The 23,161-nt window shown below is 30.6% G+C and overlaps 1 protein-coding gene across 1 annotated transcript; it reads right to left on the reverse strand.

Moving 5' to 3' along the window:
* Positions 1 to 16,677: 16,677 nt before the first annotated feature.
* Positions 16,678 to 22,681, reverse strand: LOC123201538 (disease resistance protein UNI-like). The gene is made up of 3 exons (XM_044617100.1): positions 20,243 to 22,681; positions 16,829 to 17,591; positions 16,678 to 16,698 (listed from the first exon to the last, which is right to left on the reverse strand). Exons 1-3 carry the CDS (start codon positions 22,546 to 22,548, stop codon positions 16,678 to 16,680), a joined length of 3,090 nt encoding a protein of 1,029 aa, XP_044473035.1. The 5' UTR covers positions 22,549 to 22,681.
* Between the last annotated feature and the right edge of the window lie 480 nt (positions 22,682 to 23,161).

The following is a 23,161-nucleotide window of genomic DNA, read 5'->3' on the forward strand; positions in this document are numbered from 1 at the left end:
TTTAATTTTTGTAGAGTGCATCATGATGGATCGTAAGTGTTTCTTGTCAGGCCTCAACCTGATTTGTAAATTCACGGATTGTGTCTAAAATTTGTTGCAACAATCTGTTATAGTAGAAGTCCTCCTACACTACAAAATTGATTAGAATTAGATTCAAATTGAGTTTTGTTTGAATATGTATTGATTCAAACTTCCAGAAAATACTAATTAATTAATGAATATATTTTATAATGTAATCACAAAAAGAGACACAGGCCATGTTTTTCTGCCAAGAGTTTTCGATTCTTGTTTTGAAAATAATTTAACAAACAGTGTGTGGAATTGTAATTTGCTGTTGACTAGGTATGCAAGGAAGATATTGATTTTATTGGGTATTAATTTAAAGAGTACAATCAGTGTGATTCGACAGCTTCTTGGAAAATGCAAATGAGTTTACAAGGCATAAAATCAGAAAAAGCAGGAAAAATTTTGAACCTATGCAATATATTGAATTAGTGTCATGTGAAGACGAAGATGGTTGAGACTCAAAATTTCTCTCCAAAATCTACTTTAATTTAAAAATTTTAAATCCATGCCATATATTGAGGATCAAATTGAATTACATTTTGTTAATATAAATATAATTTTGATAGTGACTTCTCTCCAATAATTCTGATAATTGATAACATTCTCAACAACAATTTGATAATAAATTATTAACTGTAATGGAAACCAGCTCAGGTTTATTTGAGCAAATTATTATATTAAGCATGAATTATTAATTAATTAATTAATAATAAAGTTTAGCTTTTGCAAGAGAAGTTAATAAAGCTAATGCTACTTTAACTAATTTAATCTCACTTTCCACTGCATTGAATTATAAAATAATTAATTATCAAATTGAATCCAGCTCATGTTTATTTAAGCAAATTATCAATTCGATGAAAATTATTATCAAATGAAGATTTGAATTAAACTCTGATTAAACTATCAAATTCAAACTTTAATTTGAATTATATTCTAATCAAATTTAACACCAAATTTGAGTTAAATTAGATTAGTCTGAATCTGATGGTAAAAACAATACAAAACTCTAGGTTGAAATGAAACTTCTTGGCTTATTTGTGATGTACCATTTCATATCGTTGGTTATGCTAAAAATTGATGGAATCGACTTAAAATAATTAAAAAAAAAAGAACATAATTAAAATAATAATAATAATTTCAAAAAAAAGGACATAATTATAATTTTTAAAACAATTGGATTACAATGTAATAATCTAAAACCAGAAGGATGAAAAAAATTATATCTAAGTCTTTTTCCCACTTAAGTCTCTGAGCAATGTTTTGTCTAAGTCCATTTGAAAACTTGCTTCATAGCAACTCACTCTTTAGTTGGAAACTCACACCCAAACTTTGGGTTAAATGGAAATTTTCTCATCAATTTTCGTGTAAATTGGGAGTGGAATGAGTGAGTTTGTCGTGCCAAAATTAAAAATAATATGAATTTGATTTTGAATAAAAATAATATAGTTCAAATTTAATTTAAGTTTATAGTTTGAATTTTGTGTATTAAATTTCTTATTATGTGAATTTATGATATAATGACAAAACAACATTATTTTATATGATAATAAACAAAACAAAATTATTGTAATAATTGGTTAAAATCATTCAAATCAAATTAGGTAACATAGTTAAACTAAAACGAACCACCAACTCAGGCTACCCAACTTCCAAGTTGGATTGATCCGAATTCTACGGGTGCAAATGAGTTAATCAGTAATGAAATAGTGAAATTAAGAAAAGACAGAAAAAAGATATTACAATAGAAACTCACCACGTGAAGATTAAAATGGATGAGAGTAAAATTTAGTTTTCAAAATCTAAAAGGTGAAAAATAGGTTAAAGAATTCATTCAAAATCCTTCAACACGAAATTTCCTATGGTATTTAATTTTTTTTTTTTCATATTTTCAAATAAGATGCTTGAAAAGCTCGGTCACTATGGTAGTAGAAGTGTTCATAGACTACAAAAGTGATTATAATACGCTTTTTAAAAAATAAAATAATAAAAATTATATTGAGACATAATTATTCTAGAAAATATCATAAAACGCCCTAAATATTCTAAAATTTTTTATATACTCCCCTATTGCACCATCATTTTTTTTTCTAAACAAATATATCAATCCGTATCAATAATATGTATCATAAGATACTTATCATATGATATGTTTAGTATATCATATTAATTAGAGATATGTTTAGTGTATCATATTAATTCGATACACTTTATGATATATACAATTTTTTACCTGTATCGTATCGTATCATAAGATACTGATTACAATGGCTCAAAATGTAAGCCAAATTGGGCTAATTGTATTTTTTTAGTTTAGTTTGGTTTGATTTGAAACTTAAAATGGTTTAATTTGATTTAAAAAATTTTTAAATCATTTTTTCAGTTTAGTTTGAAAAAATTTTCAAACCATATCAAATTGCACCGCACACACCACTAGTAAGACGAGTTAGACATTTTCTAATGAAAAAAGTCCTATTTTTACCTCTTTAACAATCAAGAAACATATTTAATATATAATTAAGTACATGCACAATGTGTTATCATATAATTGAGTGTTTTTAAATTGAAAATAAAATAAAATTCAATCGTATAACTACATATTTTTTTATATATCCTATTATATATTTAAAAATACGTATACATAATATTACTTTTTATTCTTTTCATATTTTCATTTTTACCATTTGAAGAGTACAAAAATACCTTTGTTTTTGTTAGATTAATTATCAACAAAATAATGTTACGAATAAAAATAAATTATATAAATTTGTTCCTATAATTAGGTCACCCAATCCCACCACAATTTAAGAAAAACAAAAGTTGGTGCAATATTTTTAAGATAATTTTATTGATAAGAAACCTTTGAACTCTTAAATGACATCATTTATATGAGGAAGGAAAGGTTGTGTATTAAGGACTGCGCGATCAAGTTGTAGAATTTTTTGATTGATAAAATAATATTATTTTACCAAATAATAGGTAAAACTATTAATTTGAGTCAAATCAAACCAAACACCCCTTAACTCAAGTTCAATTTGGCTTCAAAACTGAACAAAATTTTTCGATTCAAATTTAGCTCAAATTCTAATTAAAGAAATTCGAACTGAACCGAGTCAAATCAAGTCAAGTTGACTTCTGGGACAAGCCAACCTCAAATTGAATCAAACTACACAATAGGTGGAAGTTGAGTTAGTTAGAGTTTTCGGTTTATGATATTTTTATGTTGTACATTTCATGTTGTCCACTTTACCAAGGCAAAAGAATGAAACTAAAATGATAATAATTTGAAAAGAAGGTACAATAATAATATTTGAAACAATTGGACTAACACATGCAAGTCTCTCTCCAGCCGAGGTTTTTTAACAAAGTCTCTTTGGACTAAAATAAAACCATACACACAAACTAGAATCAGGCATTAAGAAATTAAATTTTTCTAATAGATTTTCTCATAAATTAGGAGTTTTAATTTTATCTAATAAAATGATGCGGTTCTAGAAATAATAGACAAAAGCAAAGAATTGTAAATTTAAAAATTAATGTTGTGAAAATAATTTAATAGACAATTTTTGGAAAATATATTTTGAATTACTGATGATTCAACATGGAAGTAAGAAAAAGCAAGGAAGAAAATGAGTTAATCAGATATTAACTTAAAAAGTAGAGTCAATCTCATGCGATAGCTTCCTAGAAAATATAATTGAGTTTATGATGTATGAAATCCGAAAAAGTAAGGAGCAAGATTATAATGAAGTCTTAGCATGTGAAGATGAAGATAGCTGAGACTCAAATTTACTCTCCAAATTTAATTTAAAAATTCTAAACTTATGCAAGATATAGAATTACATTTTGTTAATATAAATATAATTTTGATAGTGACTTCTCGCCGATAATCCTAATAATTGATAACTTTCCTGACAATAGAATAATTCTATTGACTGAACTACTCATTACAATAGTCTGATAATAAATTATTAATGATAATGGAAACCAGCTCAGGTTTGCACGACTGTTATTATTATATTAAGCATGAATTATTAATTAATTAATTAATAATAAAGTTTAGCTCTTGCAAGAGCACTCAATAAAGGTGATGCTACTTCACCTACTTTAATCTTCATTTTCCACCACTTTGAATTGTAAAATAATTAATTAATGAGGTCTCTTTTTTCTTACTTTGATAAAGTATAATTCTGTTCACATGATGAGTTTCCACAATCAATCAATTAAAGTTAAATGACTTGAATTTGGTAGAACTTTCTTTCATAGATGAATGAATTGAGTTATAAGCAATTGATTCTTGTTCACCGTTAGTATTTGATTATTATTTATATTTTATGAAGAAAGTAGTTGGCATGTTGCTCTCAAAGTTTGCATTGTTGTTGAGATTAGGTTAAGCTGCAATTTCAACAAGATTAGTTAACCCAACACAATACGACAAGAAAAAAATCAAGTTAGAATTAAGTTTTTCTGACACGAAATTGATTTCGAGTCAATCCTACACGATTCGAAATTAAATCGGATAGTGTTGAAGTTCACATGAAAGTAATCCGATATGACATGAATTGACTTGAATGTTTTGAAGAAATGTTACTTCAATGAGATTTGTTAGGGATAAATTATTAGCAATGTTATGTATTTGCACTTTTAGTATACAATTTGAGTACGCAAGTTATATTTATCATGTGATTGGTTGTTACTTTATTTTTAATTCAAAATCAGTTACATGATAACACATCATGTGTACCCAAATTGTATAGGCCAAAAGACTTGTTCCCACCCAAGCTATAGTGAAATCCCAAAGTCCCACCCTCCAACTTCCAAAAATCTAAATACCCATTCATGAATCAATTTCTATCAAAATTTTCAGTTATAATTAAGGGTAAAATTATTATTTTAAAAATAATATTGAAAAATATATATAATTCATTATACTTTCCCTACAAATTTTAAAAACTAACAACTTCATCTCAACCTAAAGTTTTCTAACTTTGAAAAGTCTCATTTTCCCCTCAAAACTTAGGATTTCCATCTTTTTCCAACTTTAGTTGCCTCTCAAAACTTTTAAAAATAGCATTTCACCCCCTTTTGAAAGCAACCTCCAACATCCTCCTTGGTCAGTATCCTCTTTGACATCCTCTCCAACATCCTGCTTCCCCTAAGTCAACGGGAAATAGTGGTGACCATCGTTTCCTATCAGCTCAAGCGAAGAAGGAGGTTGGAAAGGACAACGAAAAGGATGCCAAAAACCAAAGTTCAAGAGGGGGTGAAATTGTTGTTCTTAAAAGTTCTAAGGGGTAGCTACAGTTGGAAAAAGATGGAAACCCTAGGTTTGGGGGGGGGGGGGAAATGTGACTTTTCAAAGTTACAAAACTTTAGACAAGGGTAAAGTTATTAGTTTTTAAAACTTGGAGGGAAAATACGATGAATTATATATATTTTTTGATATTATTTTTAAAATAACAATTTTACCTTTAACCTTAACTAAAAATCTTAACAAAAATTGGTTTATGTGTGGGTGTTTGGGTTTTTGAATATTTGAGAGTGAGACTTTAGGATTTCACTATACCTTGGGTGGGAGCAAGCCGTTAGCCAATTGTGTATAAAAAATATGTATGTATAGTTTTATTGTTAAATTATAGAAATATTAAAAGATAATATCAACAACAATTGAAAATTTTACAGATTGCATATAGTTGCATCTTTATATAATTGCAATTACTTATATTATTTTTTATTTTTATTTAAATATTTTATTTTATTATTAAGTAGTAAGAATGTGATTTAGTTAGTTAGATTATTAATGCATTTTAAAAGTCTTAGCATGCAATTTTTAAACTATTTGTAAATAAGATAAAAATATTATATTATGTGTTTTACTAATAGTTGGTTGGGACAATTTAGTTAATAAATTAAAACGATAAAAACACTTTAAAAAATGAAAACAATAGATAATTTTAGGTTAATTTGGGTCAGGACAGGTCAACTCAAATACCAAAAGGTTGGGTTAAGGTTAAAAAATTTTAATACAGTTCTAATTTATGTCCGGTTAGAGTTAAAAGTCTTTGACACAAAACTCAAATTGATACTATATGAATATAATACAATAACACGAATTGTCAGGCCTTGCAATGATGGATACCTAATTCACAAAATGAGAAAAATTTAATGTGTTTTTGTCGAGTTATAGGGATAGACACTTAAATAATCCCAAACCTTAAGAGTTATATCATTGTTGCTATCCCTTTAAATTAAAAGCAATGTTGTCTTCCCCCTAGTAGTACAATATATACTATTACAGTATAGTCTTAAATAGAATCCTAATTTTATGGAACAAAATCCTAATTAGATTCAATCAAAATTAGATCAAATAGGTATATATATAAAATTTAATACAACTAACAAATAAACAAAACAAATTGCATTTTATTTAATATAGTTGTATTTAATGGATAAACCGAATAATTTGAAGAGTTAGAGTTTTTTCATTTCCAGCCATTCTAGACATCAAGACCTCCTACAAGCAGTCTTAAAGCTGCCCACAACTCTAAGGTCTCCCAAATTTCGTTATTCTTTTTCCTTTTTGATAACCCTGATTGCCTTTTTTTAATAATAAAATCTAACCTATATGTTAAGTACAAGTGTCCCCGTACTCTTACAGTATCATAGATGCTATTATATTGATTTCATTTCTTCAACCAGCATCAGAAAACTTTGAACGCTTAAATGGCATCATTTGGATGTGGAAGGAAACTAATACTAACTTTACCTACTTTAATTTTCATTTTCCACCACAATGAGTAATAAAATAATAATTTATGAATTCAATGGTCTACTCTTTCTTTAATTATATTAATTAATTTGGTTAGTGGGTGAGTTCCATTATCAATTAATTGAATTTGCTGAACATTCATAGATAATTGAATTGAATTCATGCTTTGTCATTATAATTACTTTAGGTAAATTTCATTTTGATATATAACATCTCATATCACTTAAGAATAATAAAATAAAAGTGATTGAATAGCTTGAGCTTTTATTGGAAACCTCAAAGTCAAAATTATGACATATTGTATATTCAAAGTAGATTATAAATAGACAATGAACTAAACTATTTATATCAAACCTTAGAGTTATATGATTGTAGCTATCTGTTTAAATTAAATGCAACCTTGTCCTCACCCTAAAGATCTGGCTCCACGTTTCTTATGTCTATATATAATGCTAGAGATCGATTTAGCCAAGTTCTAACTCAAGTTTAAAGATTTTATATTGTCAAGCTTGAGCTTAATTTGGAGGTGTTTGTCTCATCAAGTTTGCAACCCTAAAAAGTTTCATTTGAATCGATTAAAATGATATTGTTTTACTCAATATTATTAAAATGATATTGTTTTAATGGATTTTGGCTCAACTATAATTTCAAACCAAACTCAATTTAAATTCAATTTAAAAATTGTAACCAAACTTGAACTATTTTGAAAAGAGTTTGTCGAGCCTAACTCAAGCAACTTAAATCCAGCCTATATAATGGGTCAAATGGAAACCAATTCAAGTTTGCTTGTTTGATGCATCTAATGGCCACCATGTGAAGAGCATTATATATATAATATTTGAACTTTGTTCCTTACCCATACGGATAATTATGCAGATCAAGTGAATGCCACCATTAAAATTTGAAATGGCTTTATTTAATTTGGAATATGGCTTTCTACGCATTGATAATTGAGTCTTTCACTGAGAAAGCGATAATATTACATAACCAAGAGTCTATGCAATGTCTTTTGCACAAAATAGTGTGACAGTATTCTTAGAAGAGTAAAGTCGTGTATATATTTTGAATACACAAAATGAGTATATTAGGGAATATCTAGGCTACACATCTTAACTCTTGGGTCGCACTATACCCTACTCAGTCAATAAAAAATCACTCCTCGGATTTTTATTTGACATAATTATAACTTTACTGAGTGAAAGCATCATCATCTAAAAGCTATATACGAAACTATATACTAAGCTGATCGGACTAGATTAGATATAGAGTTTCGACACCTTGGCCATGTGAGCTCACTCTCTGTATTCCACTACACCTAAACTTATACTTAACTGGACTCTATTGCGAGTGAGTACCTTATTGTGGGTACGATGTTCTACTGTGTACGTGCCTTTGTTATGAAGCTTAAGCACAATCACAAGCTTGGCTATTAGATAGTGGTTGCACAAACCATATGGTAGTTGATGAGAGCTTTTTCATCAATTTGAAGAGAAGCCATGTCTTTAGACTAAAAGTGGGAAATAGAGAGTTTGTTCAAGTGAAAGGCATAGGCACTATTGCAATAAACACTCCATTAGGTATTAAAACCATTCATGATGTTCTTTTTGTACCTGATATTGCACAAAATCTATTGAATATAGGACAAACGCCTAAGAATAATTACTCTCTACAATTTAAAAATAGAGTGTGTAGTGTATGATCCAAATGGAGTGGAAGTGATGATTGTGGAGATGAAACAGAAAAGCTTTCCACTTGACTTGAATGCAACAAACACATAAGCTCTCACTAGCTCAATTGACGAAACTATGTTGTGGCACAAAAGGATAGGGCATTATCATAATGCTAAACTTAGTCACTTACATAAAAGAGATATGGTTAATGATATACTTGATATGAATGAAATTGTACACATTGATAATTGAGTCTTTCATTGAGAATGCAATAATATTACAATAACAAAAAGTCTATGCAATGTCTTTAGCACAAAATAGTATGACAATATTCTTAGAAGAGTAATGTTTTATATATATATATATATTGAGCACACAAAATGAGTATATTAAGAAAGGTCTAGACAACACATCTTAACTCCCGGATCGCACTATACCCCACTTGGTCACTAAGAAATCACTCATTGGATTTCTATCTAGCGTGATCATAACTTTACTCAGTGTAAGCATCATCATTTACAAGCATAATTCATTACACAAAAGGTCAAAAGACCAAAATGTCTTTGGGTATATTTGTGGGTGCTACATCTAACATGTATGTGTCACGAGCTCTCAATCATCTTGGCTTGTATAGCTTTCACCCAACTCATATCTCGTGCCTCCTCAAATCCTCATCTATTAGGCACCCAAGAGTACTATTGCGTACTCGAGATCTCTTTACTAACTCAGAATGACCCATAGATCTTAGCCTATTTTTTTTTTCTCTTTCTTTTCTTATATCCTATATACACAGGCATGTGTTTCCTAATACATTGGGAGGTGTATCCCCCTTTGCTCATACATGGTTATCATCCTCGTTGCCTCTCCGCGTGTAACAATTTTCCACATACACAGGGGTGTGTCTTTCTAACACGGGCGTGTGCCCTTCAAATATTTAATGCACTTTCTTTTTATATACTTATCTTGATTACATTATTTATTAAGGGTATTCTAGTGATTTCACCGTACACACAATCGCGCTAAAACTATACACAGGTAATCTATATGTCCTAGTTGACTGATCATTGGTCAATGGCATCCAATGGTCATCGAAACGCCAATAACCTCAACCTAAAATCTGAAATTCACTTATATGGGTGTGTATCTCATACCATACGGCTGTGTATTGAACTTAGAAAGTAGATTGAGAAGACCTTAATTTGATCCCTAAGCTATTTCTACGCATTTATTCACTGCCTAAACGTTTTTTAGTATTAAATAATGGTCAACACATTAGCATAATCCAATTCTTAACACAAATAAACATCCAAGTGATCATTAAGCACCAACTCTAGACATTATCAATTCAAACTATCATTATTACAATGAAAAAAGGCACACCAAGCCCTTCTTCTCAATATCATCGTACCATTCATCATTTATAGTATTTCAAGTGCACAAATTCACATGTCATTGATAATAATCTCATCGTCAGCATATTAATCAATCAAAAGCAACTCAGCTTGATATTATACAATCAACATAGTATCTCAATTCTAAACTTCACTTCATGGAATCATCTCAATATATTCTTGTGATCAAACCCATGACAAAGGGAGGCTCCCTCTAATAGTACAGGAACTGATATTAGACAAAGAAAGGGCATAAATCCTACTTACCTCTTAATCGAAAGTTGCTAGAATCAAGGTTGGTGAACAAGTCCCCTTCTATTTAACTTTCCTCTTGACTCGTTTCCAAAAAAAGTCGTCGGAAACTGTTGACGAAAAGGCCTGAATATTAGGGTCAACACTCCTATCTCTTTTTGATCAAAGGTGTGTGTTTCGATAGGGATTGAAATCCTTAAAATGCAACCTTTATGCTTTATTTAAACTGAATTTGCGTAACGTACGTCATACACGTGTGTGTCTCCAACATACACAGTCGTATATCACTCAAATTAAATTTCACACGAAAATCACCTTATCTCATGAACGTGGTAGTAACACTCGAGTGTAACCTTCCCATACCATAAAATGACTTCATGAATTTGTGAAAACTGCCATGATTTATCATTAACTGACAACATTGGTGGGACACAGCATCACTTTCAGTTAATTTCCCTTCCTTCGATCTTTGCTAAATTTCATCATGACCTTCACTCTGCTTGTGAAGAGTATGGGTCTCAGTTTGTATCTGGGAATGAGATGCAGTCATTTACCTCATTTCTAGCTGCTTTCAATTCATCTGCAATTCTCTGTACTCCATGTCAATCTCTTCAAGTGTTTCTATGTGTTCACTCACAAAGCTGCAATTGTAAATACAACAATTAATTTGACTTTGTAGATAGCCATTTCAGTGCTCATATTGACACAAAATATTGCTATATTTGTAACTAATCATGTACCTGAATGAAAATGTTAGAAGACTCATAACACTTTTGTTGGCCAAGCTCAATGAGAACTTCATCACTGTAGAACTTCAACCATTGTACCGGCCCTACTTGAATCTAAAAAACAAACGATGGGGAATGAAATGAAAATTCTAGGGGATTAACCAACCAACCATCGTATGCCTAACCTAATGATGAGGGTAAATATCAGAGATGAAGAAAGTTGGTTAGACAACAGTTCTGACAGTGCTCATAATTTAGTGCAGACAAGAAAGATGGATTTTAAAACTTATGAAATTGAGTTTTACAGTCAAACCTGGTATGTCAGAGTATGATCGTTGTCAACTCCTTGGCCTTTAAGGTTCCATAGGAACTAAAGAATATCATGACCACCTAAGGCTTTGAGAATTTCTCCAACTCCTTGTGAATCAAGTCAGCCATAGGCTTGATGTAACCTTCTCGATGATAACAGGACCACATGATAGAAATAGACATCCTTGATAGGTATGCATCTTCCCTGACATATTATTCTAACTCAGAAATGGTTTTATGACATACAAATTGATATACTATAGGCAAGAAATTAGAGAATAAATTAAAACAAATACAACACCTAAATATTCTCTTAAGAACACAGAGGCTTGACCCAATTGTAGAGATAGAGCACTGTAGATAAAATCTTCCACTGAAACAAAGTAAGTTTCATCTCGTTTAAGCTAGGAAGACCATCTCCTCTGTTGATGCAAGCAGCAGCCTTTTCTACTTTCTCGTGCATGATTTTTTCTTCTATATTCATGCATTTAAGTCATTTGAGCTTAGAAATATTGTAATAATAAGAAAACATTGATAGCAATTTGTTAATACCTGTTTTCAAGCTTGTTTTCACCTCAATTTTCCATTACAAATTTTCATCCACATGTATGCTTTCTTCGTACTATATTGAAAAACAATAGAATTGTATCAGTATGACAAATTAAATAGGCATTAGAGCTATATCAGCAAGAGTGAGGGAATTCAATACCAAAATTAAACAAGCGTATGACTTGTCTCCTCTGCTAAGCGTCCATTGTTGTGCCACCTTGCCACACTGAAACTGCCCACCTGTTTGTGATATTGATAATGCATAATCATTAATGTTGCAACAAGGATTTTATTTGATGCTAATATGTTATTTCTAGGAAAATTTTAATGAATCAAAATTCAACTGACTATAAATAGCAAAAAATATCTAAACCTCATTACCATGTCTGCTTTTCTTTTTCTGCTACAATTCCATGCTCTGTATTCCCCTGCATTTTTTGTTACCATTCGCTGATGTGAATCTAAACAAACTATGTTGTGATTATGGTAAGGGGGCATCAAGACATTGAAGAAAGAAGAAAGTATCTTGCATTCAATTATTGTTCAAATAGTATAAAAATTTACAATTGAATTGAATTATTACATAAACATGCCAAGCTATTGCATTGCTAGGAAATGAATTTTTATCAATATAAAATTAATGTTAAATTTGATTCTAATTATAAAAATTTGATGAACAAGGTTCAAACCAGTATGCATTGCAGAATCATGTTTCAGTTGATGTATTTCAGGTAATCCTTCTGCTCTTACTTCTACAACAATTAATTACACTTCAGATTTTGTTATAGAAATCAGATAATTAAATCAAAGTTCATTTGTTATAGAAAAGCCAGCTCAACCTAACTAAACCCACCACATTTATGGAAAATGAGAAAACTAACAAACAACAGTAACCAAAGTTATGATAGAAGAGAAAAGCAGCACATACCACTGCCATGAGCACACTTCGTTGTCGAACTCAAGGTGTTAGGGTTGTGGAAAATGGTATTGATAGGGAGCCTAATGCCGTTGATTTTAATGGGAAGATCTTCCTTGGCCTTTTAGAAAAGTAAAGATAATCGTGGGGGTGTCTCTACAAAAAAAATATATATAAGGCAAAACTAGCATTTAGGTTGCAATATATTTAAAAAGCTATTGAAAAGAAAACCCAGAGCCAGCAAGATATCCCCTTACTTTCAATAAAATTAAAAAAAAAAAAAACCCTTAGACTTGCAAAATTATCATTAATTCCCTTGTAGAATTGCTTCCCTTCCTAAGAGTGATATCATATCAGCAAGAGTGTAGAAATTTCAGTACCTAGATTATGACAAGAGTCTCCTTGCTAAATTGCCACTTGCGTTTTGATATTGATAATGCATTATCAATTACCAAAAAAAAAAATAAAGATCATGCACAATCAAGAAAATATAGAGTTGGTATTCTTTTCTTTTTAGGAAAAAATAAATGGAAATTATTGATGAACATGATTCACGCCTTTATAACGTATTGCAAAATAAGTCTCTTCTTCTTTTGATTCTTCTTCTTCTTTGAATTCAAAAACGAAGGAAAAATTGAAGATACAATCACAAGTATAAAAAAATTTTTAACTTACTATAAAATATAACTACTCAAACAAGAATAATAATTTGTTATTGAATTAGTGATACATGATTCATACCATTTAGTTGAACCTTGCTAATTCCCTTGAAAAACAAATCAGACTTTCAGACAATTTATGGCTAATTAAATAAACATATTTTAAGAAGACAATAGCAATTATTGTGTAAAAATTACTTTCAAAAACAAGTTATTAAAAAAATAATAACTGTTTAAATTAAGAACTAATTAATTCACACACCTAAACAAATCTTTGTACTGTAGGGTTAAGGTTACACATCCATTGTCCTCCTATCTTAATCAATGGATGTATCACAATATTGTTGAGCTTTGGTGTCAGTTGTTCTCCATAACCAAAGGTCTTCATTATCGGACATCTATAAATCTTAAGTATATATAAAACTGGTACATATCCCTAGTTTTGAATGCCGCATTCAAGAGGCAACTCCCTGTACTCCATGTCAATCTTTTCAAGTGTTTTTATGTGCTTACTCACAAAGCTGCAATTGTAAATACTGTAATTATTTTAACTTTGCAGATAGCCATTTTAGTGCTCATATCGACTACAAAATTACTATTTTTGTAACTATTCAAGTACCTGACTGGAAATACAAGAAGACTCTTAACACCTTTCTAGTCGAGCTCAATGAGAACTTCAGCATTGTCGAGCTTCAACCATTGGTGTAAGTGCCCAACCTAATGGTGGAAAAAAATACAAGAGATCAAAAAAGTCCATAACCAACAGTACACGCAGACAGGAAAGATAAATCTAAAACTTATGAAACTGGGTTTTACTGTCAACCCTAGCATATCAAAGTATGATTTTTGCCAAATCCACAGCTTTTCAAGTTCTGCACTCCCCCATCTGGTCTAATGGATCACTAGCATTCTCAACATAGCTGACTGGTGCTTCATGGGCACTAAAGAATTTCATTACCTATAGTTCCACATATAAAAGTCAAAGAAAAGTTGTAGAGACAATCCCATCAGATATCCACAACCCGGGCAAGTCAAATTTTAATATATATACTGAATTTTGTGCTGCAAAAGAATCAAATACAGGAAGAGTATTTCCAGAAATTTAAATGCACCTCATCAGGCTTAGGGAATTTCTCCAGCGCTTTCTGAATCATGTCATCCAATTGTTGATACCAGGGCCCGTATGATAGAAACAGGCAGCCCTGATATATATGCATCTTACCTGGCATATTATTCTCACTCAGAAATGGTCTATGATATAAAAATTAATTTACCACAGGCAAGCAATGAGAGAATATACTAAAACAGAAGCAGCACCTAAATATTCTCTCCAGCAGACAGATTCTTGACCTAGTAGTAGAAATAGAGAACTGTGGATAAATCCTCTTCTGAAACAAAGTAAGTTTCATCTTATTTAAGCTACGAACACCATCTTCTCTGTTGATGCAAACATCCGCCTTTTCTCCTTTCTTGTTCATGATTATTTCCTTTATATTTGATCACTAAGTCATTTGAGCTTACACGTAATGTAATAATGAGAATACATTGATGGCAATTTGTTAACATACCTGTTTTCAAGCTTGTTTTCCCCTAAATTTTGCATCACAAATTTCAACCAAATGAATGTTTTCTTAATACTCTATGTTCAAAAAGAAAAGAACTGTATCAGCATGACAAATTAATTTGGCATATGACAAGTATCTCATGTGCTAAGTTTCCATCAGCGTGCAACCTTGCCACACTGAAATTGCCCTCCTGTTTGTGATACTGATAATGCATAATCATTAATATTGAAGTAAGGATTTTATTCCTTGCTATTTCTAGGAAAAATTTAAGGAATTAAAATTCAACAGGTATAAATTGCAAATGATATCGAAAACCTCTTCAGCTTGTCTGCTTTTCCTTTTCTGCTACAATTCCTTGCCCTGTGCTCCCCTGCATTTTCAGTTACAATTTTCTGATGTGAATCTAAACAAACTATTTTGTTGGGATTATGGTAAGGGGGAATCAAGCCATTGAAGAAAGAAAAAAGTATTTTACATCTAAATATTGTACAAATAGTATAAATATTTACAATTCAATTGAATTCATATATAAGCATCCCAAGATCTTGCATTGCTAGGAAATGTACATTAAAAACAATTCTCACTTCGATTTATTAGATATTAGATTGCCTCTTTGAAGTTCATTAATCAATATTAAGATAATGTTTAATTTCATTGTGTTCATAAAAAATTGATGAACCTGATTCACACCAGTATACATTGCAGAATGAAGTCTCAGTTGATGTATTTTCAGGTAATTTTCATTGCTTTTTCTTCTCCTTCTTCTCATTGTTATTCAAACAAAAGAGAAACATCTAATGGGAGCTGTTTCAAATTTTGAACACATATATGCCACCATAATAAGAACATAACTCAAGCCCTGCACAACAAGGACCCATGCCATTGAAGCCCAAAGTTGCTGAACATATAGGCAAGTAATTTGAAAATTGATTTTACTGTTTTTGAACTATTTTTTCACTTTGTTTTGTTCTGACAAGATAAAAAAATCCAATCAAATCAATTAATTACACTTCAGATTTTGTCCATCTTGAACTAATTAAATCAAAGTTCATTTCTAATAGAAAAGTCAGCTCAATCTAACTAAATCCACCGCATTCATAGAAAATGAGCAAATTAACAACACAGAGAATCCACAGTATTATAAAAGAAAATAAAAGAAAAAAGTGCACCACATACCACTGCCATGAGCACACTTCTTTGTCGAACTCAAAGCCTTTGGGGTTGCGGCAGATGGTATCGACAGGAAGCCTAAGGCCGTTGATTTTAACAGGAAGATCTTCCTTGGCCTTACCAAAGGTAAAGTTAATTGTGGGGATCAATTTGCACAAAAATAAAAGGTAAAACTATCATTTAGGTTACAATAAATTTGTGATATTAAAAAATATCCCAGAGCCCCCTAGATATACCCTCACTTTGAATAGAATTATAGAAACCCCTCTATTCTTGTAAAATTATCGTTAATTTCCCTTGTAGAATTGCTTCCCTTCCCTTCCCTTTTGTCAACAAGTAGGCCTTAGAGGGAGGGAATTTCAGTACCTTGATTAAACGAGCTTATGAAACTGGCGTATAATCCTTAATTTCCCTTCCCTTCCCCTGCTAGCTTTCCATCGATCTCATCATTGTCTCAGTAACTGGCGTATAATCCTTTCCATTTCTTCATCTGTAATTCAGACAATAGAGACATAAGAGAAGTAGTGTTTTTAAGAATTCAAAATTCAAAGATGTAATCACAAATATAAAATCTTTAAATAACTCAAACAAGAATAATAATTTGTTATTGAATCAGTGATACATGATTCAAAGATGTCATTTCCTTGCAATTTTCTCCTGCAAAATCAATCACAATTTTTAGATTATTAATGTCATACTGCTAACTAAACATATTTTAAGAAGACAATACAATTTATTCAAAAATATTTACAATTGTTTACACTCAACAATTATCTAATTCACATACTTGTTCTTCTATGAACAATTGCTCAACTGTGAAGTTTAGGTTACCCAGCCATCGTGCTCTGGTAGAACTCATCATAACTTTGTTGAGCTTTGGTGTCAGTTGTTCTCCATAGCCAAAAATCTTCATATTTGGACAGTCAAATATCCAAAGTGTCTCCAAAACTGGAAATTCAATAGAATATGAGCTTAAGCTAAAACAACTAATGTTACTTAGCCATGCAAGCTTCAATTCGGACAAACTAGGAAAAACAATCTTCTTTGCTGATGATGATGATACTTCCTCATTTGTGACTATTTCTTCCAATGCTGAGCAATAATATACTAGAAGCCTTCTGAGCTTCACAAGGCTTTTGACTATGGAGGGGGTGAAGAGACTTTTTAATTTATCGCATCCTTCTATTTGTATAGAAGTTAAGTTTCCCAAACTTGGGGAGGTTGTGGTGAGATCTTTCCTTGGTGGTATTATTTCCTCTTCTTCTTTCATTATGAAAATCTCCTCTAAATTGTCACAACAATATATCCCCATTTCTTCCAAAGAAATAAGACTCTGCAATAAATCTTGTGAAAATAGTTCAATTAACTTTGGGCACATCTGTAATCTTATTCTCTTCAAGTTGCAAAGGTTTATGTATTGAGTTTCACCTTTCCATATATGTGTCATATTTCGCAGATTTGTCAAATATAGTTCCTTTAATGACGAAAGCAACTTTGTTTTTCCGTATGTCACCTTAAGCACTTCACAATCAAATATATATACCACTGATTTTGTAATATTCACCTTTTAATTATTATTATCTTTAGTATTATTATTATTATTATTATTATTATTATTATTTTATTATTTTTAAATAGGATAAAATTTAAATTTTAGGGGATAATGTGAGTTTAATTTTTAAAAATATTTTATTAGGTAAAATATGGATAATAGTTAAATCTTTCCATTAAGAGATGAGATATTTTATTGGTGATAAATGTGGATTTATTTCAAAACTTATTTTTCTTTAAAGAAAAATAAAATCATTATTAATAAGGGGAGAGAGAGGATTTTCTTATTTTTTTCAAAACAAAGAGCAAGGTTTGGAGTAATGATTTTAGGAAGAGAAGAATTGTGAGTAGGAGGCTAAAGCAAGGAAATAGTGTTGTTTTATTTCATTAAGGTATGTCTCAATATTTTATTATTTTGATATATAGGTGTTTTATGATTTGAAGATTAGGATTTCTTTTAGGATTCGACTCAATTTTGTATTGTAAATTATTTGTTTCATGATAGTTTTATATTAGTTTGTAAATTTACTAAAAACAAAAGGAAATTATGTACCTTTAATTCTATTTTTATTTTATATATTAATTTCGTTTTATGAAAAGAAAGAAAAAAATAATAATAATACAATTTTTTAGCAATTTGTTGATATCTTAATTTGGTAAAAGATTTATTTATTTTTATATATATTTTTTCATCGTTTTCAATTTAAATATTTTTTTAACATAAATCAATATGTCTAGTTATGTTCTGAAAATTTTCATAATTTTATCTATTTAATACAATTTATTAAAATTGTTAAAGTATTGAGTGTTAAACCTGAAATTTATTTGACAGAATTTGTGACTAGTAAAGAAATATAATTTTCAGTTTCTTTTTGAATTGATTTTGACTTGAATAATTTTTTTATAAGTAAATTAGCATATATAGTTTAATTCTGGAAGTTTTCAAAATTTTGTAAATTTTATGTTATCTACTAAAATTATTATAAGTGTATATGTTCAATCTGGAATATTTTTTACAGTGTTAATGGTTTGTGATAAAAATTTCGTTTTGCATGACTTTTAAAATATTTTGGGTTCATATTTTTTTGATAAAAACGTCAATATGTTAAGTTTATATTTGCAAAATTTCGTGAATTTTCGAGTTATACAGAATTTTATAAAATTGCTGGAAGCATGAACTGTCAAACTTGAAAACTGTTGTTGTGATTAGGAGCTGTGGACGGAAGTAATTTTTTTTAGAAGTTTATATTTATTTTTTTTAGCTGAATAATTTTTGGGTAAACCATCTATATGTCTTCTTTGTCTTTGCAAAGTTTTGTAACGTTTTAATTTGTGTAAAAATTTATAAAATTCATAGAACGAAGGTTATACAGTATAAATATGTGTTAGTTAAGTCTAGGATTATTCACCTTAGACACTCTTAGAATTTGTAAAATTAGTTTTGGAATTGAGGATTTTCAGTGGGATTTAAGGATATTACTAAGAGTATTATTACAATTTGAATTCATTGGTTTTGGCTAGGATCCGAATAGATTGTACGTGATAGCTTGGATCGTATAAGGGTTTGTGTAGACTTTTGCTGGTAGTCAAGGTAAGTAGAAACTATTCTATTTGTATGCATATATGTTTGGAAATGATACTCAAATCTGAAAAATTTGGTTTTCGCAAGCTATATAATATTTTTATAAACGTTTTCTATCAAACCCAAAGAATTTCTACAAATGCTTTGTTTATATAATATATATATATGTTTCTTTGATTTATATATATAATTGTTTTGTTCACATACATGGGTTGTAAGTTATATAAATGATATTTCATTCTGTTTGTATCAAATGACTTTTGCAAGTTATAAAATATTTTCATATACTTTTTGTTCCACTTAAATTTTAATTACTCAGACATTGATTCAATAAAATTATTTATGGTACATTTATGATTTGAAATTTTGTTTATATATATACGGTTTTGACTCATTGTCCGTAGTCTCTGAATATCTGCTCTGAACTCTGAAACTATAAGTTTGGTCCAGCTGGATTATTTGTTCTGTTGTGCACATTTCTGAAATTCTGGCCGGGTCACCGGGATTACAGGTGACATTTGATTCTGAAATTCTGGCCGGGTCACCGGGAGTACAGGTGACACTACGTGACAAGAGTTTAAAATAAATTTTAACTTAAGTTTGATAGTTTGAAAGGTTCTGAAATAATTTATTTATTTATTTATTTGTGATTTTATATGTGTAAGCACTTGGTTTTCTGTTTGACCTTCTTTTATTTGATTTTCTTTATTAATGTTTAAATTAAATGTTTAAGTATGCATATATAACGTTTAGTTTCTGCTTACTGAGTTGACGGCTTACCCCTCGTCATTAACATTTTTGCAGATTAAAGATGTCATAAAGTGTGAGTTTCTGTTTAGCTTTGGGGAATAAAGAATAAAAGAAGTTAGCTGGGAAGATTGGCTAAGAGAAAAAATAATAATAAATTAGTTTAGTAACTATTTGATTGTATGTTTTGTTTGAAAGATTTTTGTTTTTCATGTTTTTTTGTGGTTGAAAAACTTTGTATTCAAGATTTGACTTTATTTAAGGGATTTATGAAGTCTTTTGAAATCATATGTTTTATTATAGTTTTGGGGTGTTACAGATTTACACTTGGCTACTCCTAAATATTCCGTTTGTTCAATTACCAAATTCTTTAGGCAATTAATCAATCCTGAAATCATAACCTTATCATCATTTGATATCAACAATTTTCTTGAATATTCTTCTGAATAAATCATAAAGTTGTGCTTTTCAACATATCCTGCACCACCTATTATTATTGCAAAGTTTGATAAGTTTTTGAACGGCACATCATTATCAATTAAGAAATTCAAGTTTGGGATACTAATTTGCAAGCTAGTCAATCTAGACAAAGATTGTAACTCAGCAAGCTTTGCATTGCTTCTCAAACCCCCCTCATCTCCTTCAAAATCCCAATGCTTAAAACTTTCTAAAACATACAACTCCTCTAATTTACATAGAGAGGATATGACACCATGTGCTATTCGTGCAAGCTCTTCACAATTGTTCAAAGCTAATAACCTCAAATGAATTAATAGACCAAAAGATATTGGGATTTCCCTAACATTAGAATTATTAAGGCTAAGAATTTCTAGTTTACTTAGTTGCCTGATAATAGATAGGTCACCTAACTTGCAACCATTAAGATACAATGTTGTAAGATTTGCCAGCAAAGAAAGTGACTCTGGCAGTGGCAATAATTGAGTTTTACTCAAGTCTAAAACTCTAAGATCTTTCATGCCTTGAAAAAAATTGTTAGGGAAAACCATTTTAGAATTTCCCTGCAATAGTAAAGACTGTAACTTTGGGCATTCCATCACATCTGACACTTCTTTAATATCATTTGACATTAATGAGATACATGTGAGATCTTCATATGTATCTCTGTTTGGCCACTCTTTTAGACCAATGCCAGCTTTGACCAAGAATATTTGCTTGTACTTACGTGCTACAACATCACGTATAACATCATGCAATTTTACATACCCTTTTTTTTCATAAATCAAGAGAAAAGAAGAGGTAAGCATACTTACAATAGCATGCACTCTGTGTCTAACATCCTTCATTGTCTCAACATTTTTGAACCACCTCAAAGCCACTCCATATGTAACTAAAACTTCAATTGGGATTTCAAAATCCTCTGGAAACACGCTACAAAAGAAGAACAACGATTTTGCATCCTCAATTTTTAGATAGTTGATGCTTAACTCCAAAGATGGAATCACACTTCCTTGCATCCCTAGGATACCTGTTGGAGTAGACATTTTTAGTTGTCGTGCCGCATCAATCCACACATCCTCATTTTTATTCTTTAATGCCCTTGCAATTGTCACAATTGCAATTGGCAAGCCATCACATTCAGCGGCTACTTCTCTTGCAGTTGGGCTTATGATAGAATTTTCAACATCCATTCCAACAATCTCCTTGAATAGCTCCCACGATTCCTGTTTTGATAAAGTTCCAACTGTATATGTTTTATCACAATCCATTTCATCGCACACATATTTGCTTCGAGAGGTAAGCACAATCTTACAACCTCTGTGGTCCTTCCCAAAAGGAATACCAATCTCCTCCAATTTAATTCTTTCCCAAACATCATCCAATATTATGAGGATTCGTTTCTCCTTCTTAATTCTCTCCCACAGGGAACTTGCTCGTGTTGATTCAGGATAATCAGGTAATGATTTCAGATCTAGTATGTAAGCAATTTCTCTTTGAATATTCATGATATTTGGGGTTTGAGACACAACTACCATAACTACTGAATTATACAACTTTTCTTCTTCAGCTAGTTTGCCAACTCGTTTCACTAGTGTGGTCTTACCCACACCCCCCATCCCACATATTCCAATTATGCTGACCTTGTCATCTTTCAAGGCCTCCATAATTTCATTCTTGATTGATTCTCTGGATTCAAAAATTCCAGAAAATCCCACAGTTGGAACGATAATGCTTGAAGGAGGAAGAGCAGGCTGAGATAGAGTTTGAAATGTTCCACCTTCTTGGAGCTTAGTGATCACCGTTATCTTCCGCTTTGCCGCCTTGCTGAACTGGTAACGCGATTGGACATCAATGCACCACCCTTTGAAGCACATCTTGTTCACATTGAGTTCATCCTCCAAAAACTTTTCTGCTTCTGCAGAGACATTATCAACTTTAGATATCCAGTTTTTGACATCAGGTGAGATGATTTCACTGTTTCTTTCAGCAGCATCAATTTTCAATTGCATGCCCTCTCTGGTAGCCTTGAGTTCCTGAGCTTGATTTCTTAATGCTTCGATGTTGTCATTGTAGTTAAGCAGGTAGCCAATCTGACGTCCTGCTGCATCAAACAAGCGGCTGAAAATAATTTCAGAAATTGAACTAACAGATGAAGTAACCATTTCCATGATGTAAATTTTGAGTGTTTTTGGTTTCCGAGAGATCGAGGATGAATAATGATGGGTAGAAGGTAGGAAAGAGAAGAGAATGACATGTAATTCATCTCTTATAATACTTCTATCCTTTGCCTTTTGCCTCAAGGCTTCTTTGTTCCATTCTTTTAGAAGTTATTCTTTTGTTTCATAGCTACGCTTGAGTCAGGAATCGTTTCAACTATTCTACAAAACAGAGGAAAACAGAGGACATTTCATGTATACCTATATGACTTAAACAATTTACAAATTTCCTTTTGGTATTTTGGAATTCATTTATACTTAAATTGCCTCTCAAGTCTTCTTTGTTCCATCTTTGCCTTTGCTCTCAAATCAAGGCTACTTGCTTAATATTCTCTTCTTTCATAATTTCCATAGTATAAAGAATATGTGTATGCAGATTGATGTATTATTTCTACCTGAAAAGAAGTTAATAGGAGTTAACATATTCAAAAATTAATAACTCTAATATTTGAAAATGTGTTGGATATAATATATACAAATTGTTTTGAAACTAAAGACTAGAGAAAATGACTTGTATATATTTTGATTTATTTCTACCAAAGGCATTTTCATGGGATACTTTATA

This window comes from Mangifera indica, chromosome 2 (genome assembly GCF_011075055.1).
Source record: "Mangifera indica cultivar Alphonso chromosome 2, CATAS_Mindica_2.1, whole genome shotgun sequence".
Taxonomy (NCBI): domain Eukaryota; kingdom Viridiplantae; phylum Streptophyta; class Magnoliopsida; order Sapindales; family Anacardiaceae; genus Mangifera; species Mangifera indica.